We start from the raw sequence: 15,925 nt of genomic DNA, 5'->3' as shown, positions 1-15,925 counted from the left end.
GAAATATATTGTGCAATAGGAGTAATGGCGTATTGCAACACCAAAAATGTAATCCTCTGGATCGTCATCATCATCACAGCATTGCGGGCGGCAGCGCTAGCGGTGCCGTACTGCGTCTTAAGTTCATCTCGCTGTCAACAGCGTCATGTGAACTTGTAAATTGATTTGAAAAGCGTGAGCGTAGCATACCGAATGTGGAACATTGACAAGTGATTTATTATATTCTTTACCAACGACATGATAGTGTGAGTAAAAGGCATTTCAGGGCATTCTTTCCCCTTGTTGTTAAGAAATTCTTTGATTTCATTTCGAAAATCAAAGAAATGTTGAAATACTTTTCCCTTGCTGAACCATTTGACCTTCATATGATAAGGCAAGTCTTTGTACATGGCATCCAAGTTTTGAAGGAAATCACGAAAAAAACTGCCCAGCCCTAGCCTAGTATGCTGGGCAGTATGTTTAACATCCTCTGACACAACCTTTCTGTTCCCCTTTTTCTGATGAGGAGTGTCCGCTTGAAACGTCAAGCACCCTAAGTATTGTTCTCCCACTTTTTCCCTTTTTGGGTGCACTAGTCCCGGTTTTTACTCCTGTGTTTTGTGTACCTGGGATGTCTGATATCTGCAGGGATGATGAGGGCACAACAAAGGGATATTTTATAGATGTTGCTGTATTAGCTGTTTTGTGGCATTTGTTTGGAATTTGGAAATAAATGAGAACAACAGTATGGGATAAAGTAACAAAATATTTATGCAGGTACAAGGTAGAATGAGAGTTACAAGACTTGATTGGTGGGTGCAGTAAACATGACGCAATACAAAATATGCAGCACCAGCAACACACAATAAAAAAATATTACCCCAGATGATTTACAAGTACACTACATGAATTCGTTCACAGTGCTCGGCTGCTCGACTTTGGGCAACGAACAAAGTGTGTATTGGACATGACTTGCTATACATATGCAATAGCTTGTGCACTCCTGCGCGACGAATCCAATGATATGATGCTTGTTCTTTGGCAGAATTGTCCCACTTCTGGGACCGTTTGCATAAAGCGGTTTGAGATTGATCTCACACCTGAGTTCCACTTCAAGCTCATACTCAGCGTCTGAGCCGGTTGCATAAAGCAAATTTGAGAGCAAAGATGAGATCGCGCCTTAGCACGTTCTCGTGTAGCGTTCTCCGATTTTGAGACAGGTAACTACCACGCTCAAATGGGTTCTCAATTTAAGAATGGCTGCTCTGCCTTGATCTTGATCTGCCACTCGCATGTAGCTATAGTTGCTTTGTAATGGACTGATACATGTCTTTCGCTGCATTTGTTGTCAAATTGAAAATTATTGGCCTAATGACATCCATTCGTTTTTCAACTTCACGTGCCAGTTGTAACCTTCCGTCTATCTTATTTGCGTTCCGTGTCACCGCCGTTCAACCGCTAAGAGACAGCGACGAGATACCGTACTGAGATAGGTACAGACGACATGTAGTCGTCTCCATAATGCAAAACAACAGAGCTCACGAAGCTTGATGTCCATTTTATTGAACAGAAGTGCTATACAGTCTGATGAAGTTACTGAAATATCTGTGTGCAAACCTTCACGCAGTTGTATCAACTTGCGCACTGGATAAAACACAGACGACAGATTCTGTCACCACTTTGAAAGCCGTATGCTTGTGTGCCTTCCACAGATCAAATGATGCTACGCGAACATATTGCACTGCACAGATTCGCGACACAGTAATATTTGGCCCTACCTCCTATTGTTTGACGGGACTGACAAGAGGCAAAAGACGACGATATATATACTATACTATATACGCCTTTGTGCCTCGAGAACATATAGTAGTAGAGACGGGCTCGGACCGGGCCTGAGCATGGAAACAGTCGGGTTCTTTGCTGGGCCTGGGCCGGCAGAGTCGGGCTCGGGCTGGACTTAGGCTGTAAATCTATAGAAGACGTCTGGCCGGGTGCGGGCCGCAGCAGCCGGGCCTAGGCCAGGCACGGGCCTGAAAATTAGGCCCGTGCAGTGCTCTAATCTATGGCCTTGTGTTTTCAGGTTTTATGTTTTTTAGAAATCTTTTATGTTTGTGAGGTAAAATGTCTCAGGAGCTATAAAACAGTAGAATTAAACAGGGTAAAACATGGGCAATATCGGGTGGTAAAGCAGATTTTCTGGTGGGGAAAAAAAGTGAGAGACAGAGAGCATCTCGCATTTTAGATGAACATAAAATGTGGAACAGCCATACTGTACGTGCAGTGCCTAGTGTTCTCTGGTGTCCATAACAGTGGCTGAACTGGCACTTTGCCAAGTTTGTTTTCAGTGATTATTGGGCTTTACTCCAATTGACAATGATGGAAATCGGGGATGGGTGGGGTAAAACAGGTTTTACCGGGTCTAAGCCCAACACACAAGGCTGTATATTTACCCAACTTCCCAGAACTGGAGTGTTCTTGTTGTATGAAACATTGCATGGACGTCGGGAAGGGTGCGGCATTTTCATAAACTTCCAGTGACTCATTTTTAAATTGAATGGTTGGCTGCGCCTCCACTGAATCGAATGCTGGAACTTGCATGGTTTGCATTAGATCACGAAATGCAGCTCAACGAAAGACAGCTTCTTTCATCTCTAACCATTTGTCATGTAACGTGGAGCAGCATACAGCTTAGAATGACAAGCAAAACACGGAGGCTCTACATTTGTATTTTGAATTTGCGTCTCCTGCTCATTAACCAGTTTCTTGTGTGCTTCATCGCAGGCCATACATGTGGGGGCCATCTGCAGCATCATTCTACTCTGTTTACAAGAAATCTTCCAGAAGCTTGTTGAAGCAACCAAAGACAGAAGAAATCCTAGGGCTATTCAATGATGGCATAATGGCTTCATCCTTGCTTAGGTTTCCTCTTGATCTGGACCTACAGGTTAGTGACATATTGCAAAGAGATGTACTCGTCGAACCTCGAACCTCGTTATCGCAAAGTCGCACGGGAGTTGCGAATTTGTTCATTACGGTATATCCTATTTTCATTGTAACTGAAAAATACAAAAACGCATGCTGGAATGTGATGCCCACAATGCAGACGATGTATATATATATATATATATGGTCTGAATTTTTAGGGTTATACCTGATTATGCCTAGGGTTCTTCATTTTCGGGTTTTATGATTTTTCAAATTCGGGAGTGAAAAATTGGGTGCTATATACACACGAGAATTCGGGGAGAAATCAGGTGCTATGATCTATGGTTGATATGTCACCGGGGAGTTTTCGGGTAAACAAAGGGCATATGAAACATATCACTGCTGTGACACTAGGACGAGAAAAAAGAGTCTTTATATTTGCGCTCGGAACTGGGGCAATGAATGACCGCAGTATTCAAACACTTGCCCGAGCTCCAGAAAAGCTTGTCCTCGACGCCTGCAGGAGGGGATCGTAAAAGGAGTACGAATGCTTGTCACAAGTAGCTCCATTTGGTGATATTATGATTCACTTTTGCGACGGTTTACCGAGAGCAACAAGTTGAAGGACCGCAAGGATTTCGGGTAGATATCGGGTTTTACCTGAATCCTTGAAAACTTGTTCGGGGGGGGAACTATCGTGAAAAATCGGGTTTAACCCGAAAACGAAGAACCCTAATTATGCCCGACATTTACCTCCCGATTCATATCAGAAAAGGAAAAAAACAGGGTTTATCTGGTACTTCCCCGAAAACTGCTGGACCAGGGGGGTCCGAAGTCATCACAACTAACACAAAACTTTGGTAACTGTGTTGTAAGTGAACTCTCGATAACTCAAACACACTATCCGGGTTGTATCTTAGTTTGACTTAAGGGGAGTTTTGACTTATCGAACCTGCCTCAAGTTTAGTTGAAAATTGCCCCAAAAAATGTCGCAGTGCCCAGTAAGACAACAATTGATTAATAAATTGCTTTGCAGTACGTAAACTTTATTTTTAAGCTTTAGTTCATCACAAAGTATGTACATTTAATGCAAATCAGTGCTGGATGTGGCAGTACTTTCACAGCTTTGGAAGTAATCTGGTCTTTTCGTTTGCTTTGTGTACATAACTCGACTTACAAATCTCTGAACCCTTTGTAAGGACTGCAAAATTTCCCTATTTTCATCCTCCAACTCGACATAGTTTTGCAAAACATCAAGGGCAGAACAAACTCCCTGAACTGAGGTTTTTTTCTTTCATACTCCGATGGCTTATGCATCTACTCTTCATCCTGAGTGTAACAAAGTTCATCAGATAATAGGTCATCAAAAGATTCTTCAGCACACACATCCAAATTGTCATCTGAAGTAACTTCCAACTTCGCTGCGTCTCCAGCGTTCTTGTGTGTCCCTCAACGCGTTCATCTCTCTGGCTTGGCTTCAGCTTTGGATGAAATTGTGTTGGCAACGAGTCGATCCACTTGTCCTCTTCAGTCAATATGGTGGCTGCATTTGCGTTTTTGACGATTTTGCAGAAATTTCGAGTTTTGAGTATGAAAAATGTTTCTTGGGGTGAAATAACTGTTCAGGATAACCCATATTTCAAGTTTTACAAGTTCGACTTAAGTAGATACTTTTTACATTACGGGTATACTGCAGGTACATGGGACATAATGGGGTGTTCGACTTAAGCCTAAATTTCTACTTAAGCAGTGTCTGACTTATTGAAAGTTCACTGTAAATGCATAAATATGCTCATACAAACTGTCAAAACAGAGACCCTGCTGCCTCTTAGATGCAGGAACTAAATATTGATACTCTGTGTCTGCTGGTGTGTTGTGTTTACTATGTCGAGCAAACCAAAGACTTATGCCTGATCCAATCCGGTTTCACTAGAATTTAATCAGGTTCAGTTCAAACCGATTGCACCCAAATGATTGAAGCAAAATATAACCTGATATTTCCCCTGCGATTTTGCTGAAAAGTATGACCCGAAAAAGTCATGCCCTATATATACATATATACAGGGTTTTTTTTTATTCGTTACAGAATATTAAGGCCCTTCTTTCTGCTGCGGCAAATCCTGAATTCCACGGCAGGGAACTATGATTTCTGCATTTTTCCATGGTAAAAGGCAAATTGCCCTAGTTCAGACAGAAAATACTCTCTGTTAGCTCTTAGCATGGAGGAACACAGTCAACACCAAAAACTGTTGTGACTTAGCATAACAAGATACATTGTACTTTGTTCTGAGAGGGAGTGACGTTTGTCACTGACTAGTATCAAGTTGTACTTGCTAAGAGACCTCTCTGCATGTACAGAGTTTACTGTCACACAGAGGTACTTGACAGCTATGGACACCAAAGCAGGGGTCAGCGTTTGCATTCCACTCCAGAATCCCAATATGTTAGAGGGTTGTTCCAGCACACAGATGGGGCTATACCACGGCTTTTTCCGGTTGCCTCGTCTACGCTGTAACACAAGCCAACCTGGTGCGAGCAAAGTCCGTTCATCTCACGCATAAACTGAGTTAAGCACGCGGTTTCTGCAAAATTCTGCGCAAAACCTCATATTCCGCGGCAGACACACAATTCTGCTAATTTTTGCAGAATCGCGGAATAGCAGAGAAGGAAGGGCCTTACAGAATATTTATTAAAAAAACTAGCTGAGCAAAATAGATGCCGTTTTAGCAGGGTGGGGGGGGGGGTTATGCGACCTGGCGAACATCCTGTACGATGGCATGTGCAACTACTGGATGACTAATTAGCTAAAATTCATTAATGAACTTATTAAATAGATGTTTTCTGGGAAATGCGAGATAGCAGAGTTTGAGCCAGTCATTATTTAAATCCACTGTCCTTATTAAATGCTCTGTGAAGCGAACATACTTTGAGATATAAATTGTCGAATTTCACTATGCAAATGAGCCAAAACTAGGGCTAGCTGCGTAACACACCGCATCAGGACACTCTGCTGTAAAGTTCGGGCATGTAGTTGAGTATTCATATGTACAAAAGCGACAGAGTCCCCAAAATTCCGCAGTTCGACGTGAGATTCAGTTCATCGCAAGTTTCCCAACTTTCCAGCTGGTCCCGTTACACAAAATTGCACATAGCGCGGCCGCCCGAATACTTAAACATGGCGCCGTCGCCAGCCACCGCCACGAGATGGCGGCACTTATGAATAAGGCGTATTTGCTCGCAAAAGACCTTTCGCAAATCGGCAGCATTCGCTGTGATTGACGTCACAGGCAGTTCGCCTTGTAGGCGGGTCGTGGCAGCAGCCGCTCACGGCCGTGGTTACTACAGACCGTATCGAATATTTTCGCTATTTCAAAATTTTCAACTTCATATTTCACAGGATGAATGCTTTGGTGCAGAGGAACAAATTGAAAATGATCGTATTCTTGTCAAATATCCTTACATGGTCTCTTTAAAATGACTGCATGATGTAGGCATGACCCGTGAATAACCGCCAACATCTGTATGGAAGTTGCCCATTAATAAGAAAACATGATGGCAATTTTAAAAATATACTGTAGTAGTGTCCCATAATGTGGGAATATGGTAACGTAGCAGTATGTCTCTATTTTGCTTCCAAGCATTGCATTAGAACTAATTTGGACTTTTGAAGTACTTTCTACCAGCTCCTTGCTCCCAGTGGATTGTGCGCTCGTCAGGAAACACGTCACGCCAAATCAAGTGCTCAAGCGTGAAAAACGTTGTTGTCTAACACTCTGGTGTGCGCTGATGGTACATATGTCTCATTAACCCCTTTGCTTCCGCCGATCGGTCACCCCAACGCGCGCAGCATCCTGCGCTTGATTCTTAACGAATTTCCTGCGCAGGTACAAAAAAATGAAGAGCATAACATCCGCTACAAAAGACGCAGGAGAATAATTTTTCTTTATTTTGCTCCCCACACTTAGGCTTATGTGAGGCACTTAAAGGACCTTCTTCGTGTGATATAACTTAAAGCGCACAGGTAGAAGAAGCAACCTACCTTGGTGCATCAGAATCCGAGTCACAGACATCACTCAGATGTCAGTATGAGACACCTCACTTGCTCTATCCTCATCCTTATACTCGAATTCGTCATCTTTTGTAAATTCTGGATCATCACAGTCCTCATAATTTTCGCTCTTGAATAACCGTTGCAGTGTTTCATCACTGGTGAGACCCCTGCTTCACGGCTATCACATGTTCTCATACAAAAAAACATGCTCCCGCACAAATTGCCACCTCAAATACTGGATTACCGTTGCCATCTGTTGTTTAAAAAACTAACCAAGTGAGGGAAGCATTGACAGTGTCATGATCTATTGGCGTTCCTTTAAAACAAGCGCTTTTCTGGAGGCCGTTGGATCGCCGGCTTCGGAAGCGAATGGGTTAAGCGAGCAGCTATGAAAGACTTGCACGCTTGGGCGCCAACTTAACACACCCACTGAAATCTTCTTCCTTGTAGCCAAGAAGCAAAGCAAAGTCTGTCGATTTCAATTTTTTTTGCAAGAGTGCACATGATATGTGCAGGTTCCTTGCTCGCATGTTTTTAAACCATGCGACCAGAGTCTCTTCAAAGTCTGGAAAGAAGCACGTTCGCAACATTTCGCGATTGCTTGCCCCTGGAAACTGTCTTCAGTATTCTCTCAAGCTTTAACGATTGTTGAAAGGGTTTCCACAGGATTCTATGCTTCTCTGTGTCGTCCTTGTTTCTCATGCCACTGACTACCTCTCACAAAATATGCGTATTCATGTCCAGGGGTAACGGTTTTCGTTTCCTTGGCATTGGGAAGTTTGGAGACGCAATGGAAAGGCAAAATGAAGGAAGCACATGGTGGTTAAGAAGAATGCAATGGGATGGCGGGTGGAGAGGTCAGCAAGGCTGAGGATGAGGGTCACTGGGAGACTGCTCGCCGAGAGTAAAAGTGAGACTGAAGAGGTGGGAATGCACAGTCAATGGAGTTGTCGCTTGGATGCTGGGCTCACACTCTTCCCTTTCTTGACCTAGAAACTAATCCCCTGAACAGGTTCTGGATAAAGGACATTGTTTGCTATTTATGATGGCATCAGTTCTTCAGCTTTTCATGGCATCAGTTCTTCGGGAGGCAAAGCCAAGTCACTTCGTTTTAACTGATAATTCTAGAGAAAAGCTAAGTTTGCTGTAAAAATAGAATTCTCCTAGGAATAAACCGTGACCAACCAAAATAATATAAAAGTCAGCAGTAACCGGTAATGCGTAGTACACGTGTTCGCTCTAATACCTCTGTCAGACGGGCACACATACGGCCATTAACAAAAGGCACAGTAGCTGAAATATGGCCTTAAACCCTGGGAGGCTGCCAGACGGTATCCATGAAGGCGTTTTGCTGGTGATGTCTACACCGATAAACAAATCTGCAAACGTTGAATGAAATGTAGTTAAATTACATTCGTTCTCTTTGTGAGTACTCGGAAACAACGTTTGGTTTGCACTTGGCCAATTTGAAAAACAGCAAACGATATTTGTTTTGAAGCAGTTTTGATGCTTCGTTGTGCGCGCACAGTTTTGGGTGCAGACTACACGGAGTGCAGTGGTTCAGGGGTATCAGTACTAACTGACGAGATGTAATGAGAAGCAAAGTGCAAATATTCACCAGAAAAACTCAAGGTGTTGAGCACGAAAAAAAGTTTGCAGAACATTACATCTCATAAAAACATTTTATTTCGAATTGAAGGAAATCTGCGCCATCTTATTCGTGGTGTTTGGTAACGAGACTTCGACAGTTTTGGGGGAACGCCTTAAACTTTCTTGCGGGAGCTCCATTGCCCTTACATCTCAGTTTTGTCGCAAAGGCCATATGACTGACTGTCTGGCAAGAATTTAATGACCGTATGCACTTAAGACCGTAACCGTTAAGGCTGTAAGTGTGCCCGTCTGACAGGGGTATAAGAAGGTTAAACTAATTTGGCTGCTATTTCCATCTTTAAGGTCAATTACATGTCACACATCATGCTCAGAAGGTTGTGTTTTGGAGGTCAGGTCATAACTAACAGCAACAGTTCCCCGGGTAAGACTAGCCTGCATCAACAGCAAGAATCCTTTTCGGGGAACACCATATAAACTGGATTATAGTTCAATGCCATGCATATGTCAACCTCATTTTCTGAAGAGAAAACTAAAGCAAAAATACCCACTGGTACGCTGCATACATCATTAAGGAAAACTGAACATGTAATGATATATTGTACAAAAAAGATACACAAAACCTAAAAAGAAGATCAGTTCATCAGTCTGAATTCAGTTCTTTGTCTGTTTCGGAACCCATACCTGGTCGTCTTTGATTTCGTCTACAGCATTGTTAATGCAGCAACTTTTTAAGCTTTTCACCGCCATTACTTTAGGAAGTGCTTAAAAGAGGCTAGAAGTGGTAGTGCATGCAGCATCACTGTAAAGGTGCTTACTGCGCATGGTGAGCTTCATTTTTAGAAGTAGGTTCTTTTCCCGTAGAAGCAAAGCATATTTTGACAGTCAAAATAAAAATGATTTTTGCACGAGGTATATCGTGATATGTACATGGATTTTGCTGTGCAGTGAGATGCCTTATTGTGCTTAAACTTATAAATGCCAGGAAGCAAAATTCTTCTATTGAACATAAAATGAGCACAAGCAGTCAGATAAATTTTTGAAGTGAAACTGCCTTCGCATACATAAGAACTCTCCTATTGCTTGGAAGTCTTCACAGGTCAGGCACCTTTTAACTGTGCTTATAGCCAGAAGCTCTGTTAGGCTGACAACACACAGGGCACTGTAGGGGAATTCTGATTGATGATGATGGAATGTCATGGAGGGCCATATCTGCTGGGTGCTTTGGTGTGTCTTCACATGTCTGCCATTTTGTGCTGTGCACAGGGGTCACTCTCGGTACATCTCAGTACTTTTGCCTTTTACTTTGTCAGATTTGTGTGAAGGTCCCTAAAGATTGACATCATGTTGTTTCTGTTTTAGCCCATACCACACGAAGATGCTGCCGACAAATCTGTGTATGACCCAAGATTTGTGCTCCCCCTGCTCTACAATCTCCTCTCACCAGGTATACAGACCATTCGATTCACTTATGTTTGAAGGTTTTTTTAGGCTTAAAGAGAAGAGCTGCGCGAATATTTGAAAGTAATTCAAATCGAATAAGCAAAGCTCTTTGAATAGTATTCGCAGTTGAAGAATATTTTTTGAATATTACTGAAATGCAGTGAAGCACCCTCATTGGCCCAATTTTATGTCTGCATTGTGGACGAGATTGTACTTTGCCTTCCGACCGTCGCCGGTTGTGCAGTAGGCAAGTACTTTTTTTGCGCTTGTGCAATGCATTGATAACATACCGGTAGTACCGGTTCTACAGAGAGAGTATATGACCGGTATACTAAAATTTAGGAATTTTGCATCATTTGAATATCGTTACGGATGTTCCTGGACAATTTGCGCATCCTTTTCCGACTTTTTGGGGGAGCAAAGTGTGAAAAGTATGCAAGTAAATACGACAGTATACCTGCTACATAAAAAAAAAGCCTAGCTTTTCTGTGTGACAACTTCTAGTTGTGCTTATAATATGTTTGTAGGCACATACATGCATAACACATTCCCACAAGTAATTGGTAGGTTTTCAATGCTTACATTGTAGGCCCCACTGTACATTGTACATTAGAGGTCCTGATAAATGTATGCACAACTTCCAGAGCTGTGCACAGTCATAACGGGAAATATTTGCGATTTGTAAAAACTACAGGAAGTTCAAATGTACACAAACTAGAAAATGCACATCTCAGTGACGTAACGTGTGTTCTAGTGCCCGAAGTGGAGGGGCTTCTTTTTCTTATGAAGTTATGATATTTTATCCTGATTAAAAAACTGAAGGCTCACCCATCAGGAGCAGTAGTTCTCCTAATGGGAACAAACCTATGACACTTGGCTAGTTCCATCTCAAATCGAACAATCCGGTACACTTGATGTCTCGAATGAACGGGGAAAAAATATATGTTGAAGCCATCGGTGAGTTAGGAGAATTAAACACTTTCGGAATTCTCTGCACTGCGCGGTTCGGGAAATAGGAGAGGAGGAAAAAACTGCCTCTCAGAAGACAATATTGTCGCGCGCAGGTTTGAGCGTTCCCTACAAGGCTGTTGTTGCATCGTAGTAATTTTTTGATGTGGCTTTAGACCACCTAGGGCACAATAGGCTCTTGGGTTGGCAGTGCTGTGTCAGTTTTTGTTTGTCTGCAAAAAAATATCAAAGTTGAATCAAAGCGCCGAAAAGCGCCATATTCACTGCAACTTTGCGGGCGATGTAAAAGACGGATAAGATCGAGCTTTATGCCGTTTAATTTGTCATTCATGGGGCTATCGAATTATATATAATTTGTTACTCTACTTTGTCAGGTACCTAAGCGATACCTCTTTAAGTAGCACCATACCACCGAAAAATGACCAATTTCGGAAGCCTTTATCAAAAAAACCCCACCGAAAACTTGCCTCGAAAATTTTATATGTTGTAGGTAGTCCCTTTGACTATGCACAGAAGAAAAATCAAAAGTCTGACCTGATCGGTAGGCGCACTGTGAATTTTTTGCCACCCCTATACGCGGAGCGCATTCAAGCGGTGTCTCGTGTCCCGCGTGTTGCAAAATCGAATTTTCCAAAGGGACTTTCAACTTCTCTCTTCACATGAAAGTAATTGCTACAGTTTGAAGCCGTTCTGAGCGTTTATGTTCATAACAGTGTTGTAATCGCTGAATGTAGATTGTGGAGGAACCAGATGTGCTAGCACTTTTTTGCGGGATGTCACACATGCATTGGAAGTGTTGGGAGCCCGTGAAGAACAGAATGCTTTTACATCTTTGTAACAGATATCTGTTCAGGGTGATTATAAACAAGCATATTTACTGTACAGATTATCTCAGGAGGACGCAGTGACTTGCAGCATTCTTTAAAACATTTCCTTTCCTACGGCTTCATGACCCCGGATGGCAGAAATCGCACAGAGGAAAGTGTCGTTGTGTAGCGCCTTACGTACACATTCAAGGGGAGGGGGAATATGTTTAGGCTAATTCATGGTGCCTTTTGGGAACCTTGCCGAAACAGCCCGACTGGCGTCGCTGTCCAATATGTTCTTCAGTTCGACATGCTGCGATCCTAGTGGGATTAACTCTTGGAAGACACCTTGCACAAAGTTTTGCATCATCCTCGACTACAGAAGTGCACGGAGTGCCCTTATACAGAGTATGTGAAGACATCTGCATTACTGTACTGTGTCGTCCTGGCATCACGCCTACCTCAGTGGCCTCTTCGTTGTACAGGGCTGACTGTGTGTATTGCGCTGACTACCGCCTCACACACACAAAAGAAGCGTTTCGGGTAAAGAACTTTGTCTTTGCTTCGAAGATCGGCGTAGCTGCCATAAAGGATGTGGTTCCAGCGGATCAAACCGAAGGCAGAAATGGCCTAGCTGTGCAGATGCTGCTTCAACTACTTCGCAGCAAAGTGGCTGAATCACAGCAAGCAGCAATGTCGCCCACATTTGAAGGAAGCTCACAGGGTGAGCCATTTGTGCACTAGCCCGACGTGGTCGAAGAAATCTTTGAGTATATATCATCTGAAGCCATTAACGCCACACCGCTGAAGTAAAGAAGGAAGTCGGTGGAGGCATGTGCACAGGGCGAACACTTCGAAATACGTGAAGAAATGGACAGAAAGGCCGTAAACTGGAGACTGCTTTCGGTGTTGCCTTGCCAGGAACATCCAGGTGTAACTGCCAGGTTTGCAGCGAGTTAGCATGTAACGTAAGAAGAGCCTATCAAGAAAATTTGACAAGAATCTGCCATCAAAAGTAACGTTAAGGCCCACAACAGCCTAAAGCAGTTCATGACACGTGCACTCTCATCCATCCAGGATGCTCTGCATATTACGTTGCCTTCTTACCTTGTCTTCTTCGCTGTCAAGTTGTTTTTATTCTGTGTACTGTAAATATGCTCCGATATGATCACCGTGAACAAATATACCTCTTATAAAGACACAAAAGTATTCTAAAGCATTCTGTTCTTCACGAGCTCCCGGCACTTGCAATCCATATGTGATATCCCGCAAAAAATGCGAGCGCATCTGGTTGCTTTACAATCTACATTCAGCGATTACAACACTGTTATGAACATAAACGCTCAGAACGGCTTCAAACTGTAGCAATTACTTTCATGTGAAGACAGAAGTTGGAAGTCCCTTTGGAAAATTTGATTTTGCAACACGCGGAACACGGAGCCAGCGCTTGAATGCGCTCCGCGTATGGGGGTGGCAAAAAATTCACAGTGCGCCTACTGATCAAGTCCGAATTTTTATTTTTCTGCTGTGCATAGTCTAATGGACTACCTACAACATATAAAATTTTCGAGGCAAGTTTTTGGTGGGGTTTTTTAGATAAAGGCTTCCGAAATTCGTCATTTTTCAGTGGTATGGTGCTACTTAAAGAGGTGTCGCTCACGTTCCTGACAGAGTAGAGTAAAAATTTATATATAATTCGATAGCCCCATGAATGACAAATTAAACGGCATAAAGCTCGATTTTATCCGTTTTTTACATCACCCACAAAGTTGCAGTGAATATGGCGCTTTGAGTCAACTTTGATATTTTTTTCTAGACAAACAGAAACTGACAGAGCACTGCCAATCCAGGAGCCTATTGTGCCCTAGGTGGTCTAAAGCCAGATCAAGAAATTACTACAATGCAACAATAAATAGCCTTGTACGGAACGCTCAAACCTGCACGCAATGACATCGTCTTCTGAGAGGCAGAGAATTCCGAAAGCGTTTATTTCTCCTAACTCACCGATGGCTTCAACATATATTTTTTTGCTGTTCATTCGAGACATCAAGTGTACCGGATTGTTCGATTTGAGATGGAACTAGCCACTTTCCAAAGTGAGATATTAAAATGATTCATATTGAGATTCAAATTCAATTCGAAATTGAAAGGAATAATTTGGATCCAATTCGATTTGTTCTAGAAATGTTCCCTCTCAAAGTGCGGTACAGTAGAGCCCACTTTGTAGTAAACTGGTCAGTACCAAGCATAGATTTGCTATAGTACAGTCGAACCTCGTTAATTCGAACTCCACGGGAACCGTACTTTTGTTCGAATAAAGCGGAGTTCGAACTAGCGGGAGGCCCACTGAACTGAAGGCAGTAAGTGCGGGGTGAGCGCAAATCACATCAGACACGTTGCAGCCTGCAAGGCTAAGCCTTGCGAGTGTGCTCTTCGCTTACGTTCCTAGATGTTCTATCATGCAGCACAGTTCACATTAAATCCCCAAAGCCATAAAATCGGCATTTATTCACAGAAGAGATAACATACCTTTACATCACGAAGTAATTGTTATCTGCGTCTGCACGCTCTTCCTGAAACGCGATTCAGTGAACATGGTTTTCAGCTTCTGTAAAAGTTCGAGAGTGGCGTCCGCGGCGTCCTCGCTGGAAAAGTAGCGCCGTGTCACATCTAGTGCCGATGCTACTTCCGATGCACTCAGTATCGGCACCAGCTCACTGGTTTGTTCACCCAATTCATCATCACTGTCTGTAGCAGGGTCTTCAGGCTCAGTCCGGTCGGAGCGCACAGACTTGATGATTTCAGCGTCAGTCAACGGTCTACATGTGTCCTCGCCCTCGTCCGCATTGACGTAACTTTCGAAGGTAACTTCCTCCGGCACGTTGAAACAAGCTTCACCAAGCAGGCGGTTGTCGTAATCGGAAGAAATTTGTTCCACGCTCGCAGTGTCCTCCAAGGGTACGCCAAACTTTCGAAAGCATTTGGCGGTAGTTTCGGGTTTCACGGTCTTCCACGAGCTTGCCAGAATATGGACCGCTCCCAGGAAATCCACGTCATATGACCTTGAACTTCTTCGCGATTTTGGTCTTAGATATCACGCCGCGTTCCACCTCTCGCAGAATTTGTACCTTGGTCTCCAGGTCTTTTGCCGACGAGTAGTTCCCCCTTTTCACCATGGTGCCAGTGACAGTGACGAAAAGGTGCGATGGCAAAAAAATTTTCACGTCCGCAAAGTCATGCACGAAAGGAACCGACTGCCGCTGGCGTGCACTGTGGGCACAATCTGCGGAGTCGACGGTGGTGGCAAGGCGAGGAGGAGCGAACAGAGAAAGAGGGAAGGAGGGAGCCCAAGGAGGTTATGCCGATTGCGCGTCCCCTGCCTTTCAGTTCGGCTGCCGTAAGGAGGTCAATGCCTCTGGAACACGTGGAAAAAGGGTTGATGCATCATGGGCCGCGCTTGCGGGTCAGGGTCAGCGTTCAGGAGGTGGTTGGAGTTGGAGATGGGGCCGGCCATGTGGGAAAATATCGGTTCGAATTAGACGTTGTGTCCGTTCACCAGTTCGAATTGTCGGGAGTTTTTTGCCATTGAAATACATAGGTGTTGGACGGGACCCATGTATAAGTTCGAATTACCCGGAATTTCGAATTAAGCGATTTCGAATTAACGAGGTTCGACTGTATCAGGAATTGTATTATATCAGCAACACCTTAAAAATCTAATAACAGGCCCAATAACTGGCACATTGACTGCACGTGCTTGCTGAAACCACTACACTACCCAGTCAACACAAATTGTTGCAGTGACTTTGCACCAATATTGTCATACAACATTGATGTTATGTTGCTAATGACCGCCATCGTTATACTGCAACAGTGTTATGGAAACAACATTGCAAAACTGTGACATTGCAATGTTGATGAAATATTGCTGATGACCAGTTATTTTACATTGTAGCAACGTTACAAAAGCAAAATTGGAGGAGCACTGCAGTGTTGTCTTGGTGATATATGTGCTATGTAGCACAGTAGCTTGCATATTCAGTAATCGTCCTGGGCCGACTTCAGGGCCGGGAAACCCTGGGAACACCGCAGACAGCACAGCCAGGATTCAAACCTGTGTTACCTCCCAGTCTTGGCGTGAAAA

At 43.4% G+C, this 15,925-nt stretch overlaps 1 protein-coding gene across 1 annotated transcript in view; it reads left to right on the top strand.

Moving 5' to 3' along the window:
- The window catches only part of LOC135388571 (nucleolar pre-ribosomal-associated protein 1-like), a 179,082-nt gene that overhangs the window by 134,513 nt on the left and 28,644 nt on the right, over nucleotides 1-15,925 (top strand). Inside the window, exons 27-28 of the mRNA XM_064618192.1 lie at nucleotides 2,761-2,923; nucleotides 9,926-10,010. Of these exons, the coding sequence (XP_064474262.1) occupies nucleotides 2,761-2,923; nucleotides 9,926-10,010 (248 nt within the window). The remainder of the gene's footprint in view (nucleotides 1-2,760; nucleotides 2,924-9,925; nucleotides 10,011-15,925) is intronic.

Source organism: Ornithodoros turicata, chromosome 3 (genome assembly GCF_037126465.1).
Source record: "Ornithodoros turicata isolate Travis chromosome 3, ASM3712646v1, whole genome shotgun sequence".
NCBI lineage: Eukaryota > Metazoa > Arthropoda > Arachnida > Ixodida > Argasidae > Ornithodoros > Ornithodoros turicata.
This window is presented reverse-complemented; position numbering and strand designations above follow the sequence as displayed.